The sequence below is a fragment of the Etheostoma cragini genome, chromosome 4, assembly GCF_013103735.1.
Source record: "Etheostoma cragini isolate CJK2018 chromosome 4, CSU_Ecrag_1.0, whole genome shotgun sequence".
NCBI classification, from domain to species: domain Eukaryota; kingdom Metazoa; phylum Chordata; class Actinopteri; order Perciformes; family Percidae; genus Etheostoma; species Etheostoma cragini.
In genome coordinates, this window is record NC_048410.1 from 1886667 (window position 1) to 1889489 (window position 2823).

At 39.7% G+C, this 2823-nt stretch overlaps 2 protein-coding genes across 2 annotated transcripts in view; one reads left to right on the plus strand and one right to left on the minus strand.

Annotated features, from left to right (window-relative positions):
* Positions 1 to 2823, minus strand: part of LOC117943383 (uncharacterized protein C20orf85-like) — a 14171-nt gene that overhangs the window by 3025 nt on the left and 8323 nt on the right. The window lies entirely within an intron of this gene.
* chmp4ba (charged multivesicular body protein 4Ba) overlaps positions 1630 to 2823 on the plus strand; it is an 11018-nt gene continuing 9824 nt past the window's right edge. The window contains exon 1 of the mRNA XM_034869925.1: positions 1630 to 1995. Within this exon, the coding sequence (XP_034725816.1) occupies positions 1812 to 1995 (184 nt within the window). The 5' untranslated portion in view covers positions 1630 to 1811. The remainder of the gene's footprint in view (positions 1996 to 2823) is intronic.

Genomic DNA, 2823 nt, shown 5'->3' on the forward strand with positions numbered 1-2823 from the left:
CTGTCTGTCTGTCTGTCTGTCAACAAACCAAACCTTCACACCACCCATGCTTCTTTCCTCCAGGTTGGAGCCTCTCCTCCAGTTCCTCCGACAACTCAGGCCCTGATTGGTTGGCGTTCAGCTCATCCGCATCTTCAACTGGAAAAGCATGCCACAGTGCACCATGGGAGGCGTAGTTTTCTGAAGGAGCTGGGCTGGCCTTTAGACTCTTGCAACTGACTTGAAGCCACCATTCTGTGTCATCTTGGCTAATCACTGACTCAGTGAGCTACGAGGACGTAGCATTAAATAAACACATGAACTAAATCAAATGTGAGATTATAGGCTGTGTATTCAAACATGAAAATGTGTCCATGTATGTTCTGGAAATGTTCTTTCATGCCCCTTTACAACTGCTTTTATTCATTATTCATAGTTCAGAAAGGTTGGAGGCCGCTCCCTCCTTCGATATTCTTTAGAAATGCACAGTTTGTTTGTTTGATGGTAGTTTAACAGACATCACATGATCCCCTATAATCTCCTAAACCATAGTTTATTCTCTTTCAGACGTTTTCAGTACGAAATAATGTTAAAACATTTAATCTTGTCTTGCTCATAATGCCGACTGAGAATAGTGTTAAGAGCAGTAGCTAGATAGATAGATAGATAGATAGATAGATAGATAGATAGATAGATAGATGGATAGATAGATAGATAGACAGATAGATAGATGTTTATTGATCTCAAGAAAAATGGGAAATTCCAGTGTTACAGCAGCAAAATCAGTCACAAAGCACAGAATATAAATGAAATACTAGAAAACATATACATACATACAATATACAGGAAATAATACTATGAATAAAATAAAAGAACAAATATTTAAGTATAGTACCCGTGTTATAGACTTTGACAGGAGTGAAGCATGTATGATTAAGGGTGAACTTAAATGCATCACAGGACTCTTCACTGTAGTAGCCTCCCTTTCAAATGTAACTTCACTCTTTCTTTGAACTCCTTTTTTTATTATAGTATATAATTTATTAGTTCATACAATTTCTATTTTATTTTGTCAATCTGTCTCAGGTCTCACCACTGATTTTTTGTTGACCTGGAAGCAGGGGATGTTTTTAATAGCTTTGATATTTTTCCGAATCTTTGGGCAATTAAAATTAAATAATCTAGTAATTGTCTGATTTTGTTTTTAAAAAAAACAATATTGGAACATTTTGATGTGCAGACATCTTACCAAAGAACACAAGAGCAGGGACAACCCCACACGAGGTTACTTTAACCCTTTTGTTGTCTTCCCTTTGACCTTGACAAACATTTCCCCTTATCTCAACGTTTTTGTTGCTTTTAACGAATTTTTTTTAATCCCCAAAAAGTTTTTTTCATTGATTTTGCCACTTTTTCCAACATCTTTCACCCGTATTTACACTTCCTTTATTTCGGATATTAAAAGAAAATTTGAAAACGGGTTAAATTTGACCCGCAGACAACATCAGGGTTAATAACACCTCTTGCTCAGTTGTGAAATACCTCCATATAAATAGACTTAATGATGAAAAACATGATGTCTCCGTAGACGTGAGTCACGGTGTGAGTCACGTAATGACGTAATGACATCACGAGGCCTTTCTGGAATAGCGGAAGAAGAGACAAAACAACAACAGCAGCGGCAGCCCCTCCGGCTCGGCGACGGTAGTTGACGGGGAAACGGCAACAGAGCACTTTAACGATTAACGTTACCTGTTCGGTAACAGAAAGTACCAGCTGTTCGCGTACGGTTAACACACTCGGTTAACACACTGTTTACATTTAATAGCAACATGTCGGTGTTTGGTAAGTTGTTCGGCAGCGGTGGCAAGGGTGGGAAAGCGCCGACACCCCAGGAAGCTATCCAGAAACTCCGAGAGACGGAGGAGATGTTAGCCAAAAAACAGGATTTCTTAGAGAAGAAGATCGACCAGGAGCTCTTGACGGCGAAGAAGAACGGCACGAAAAACAAACGAGGTGAGGAAAAAGCTCCTGAAGTCCGGGGTGCGACAGCTCGGGGACCCCGCTAGCTAGTTAGTTAATTAGTTAGTTTGGTAGTTAGCCCCCAGGCTAACGACGGCGGAGCAACCGGGAAGTTGGCAGTTGACAGGCTGCTGCTTACCTGAGCGCGAGTCAATGGTTTGTCCCACACGGTCGCATACAACTCCATTTTTAACTGTGTCTTTTAGGGGGAATGCACTACTAATAATATCACCACAAACCTGTATCAAACATATCATACGACGAATTTGTTACACACACTTGTTTGCAACGTTGAAGTAACTCGAGGCAAGTTTGCGGACATAATGACAATCATTTAAAACAAGTACGTTAAAAAAAGAAAGACCTACGTGTTTTGGTAGTATAACTTAGGTAAAAGTATCCAGATATTGCACTTAGGCAAGGCAGCTTTATTTGTAGAGCACATTTCAGCAACAAGGCAATTTAAAGTGCTTTACACAAAATCTGTTAAAAAACGGTTAAAAAATAAAAACAGATAAAACACGTGAATTAAAAATGAGAACATTAAGACACATAGAACACAAGAATAAAAGTTACAGTGCAGAATAAGAAATTTAAAGAAATGAGCAGTCATTTAAAGAAAGGCAGCATCAAAAAGAAAGGTCTTCAGCCTTGATTTAAAAGAACTGAGAGTAGCAGCGGACCTGCAGCTTTCTGGGAGTTTATTCCAGATATGAGGAGCATAGAAACTGGACTCTGCTTCCCCCTGTTTGGTTCTGACTCTGGGGACAGAAAGTAGAACTGACCCAGATGACCTGAGGGGTCTGGGGGGGTCATAGTGTA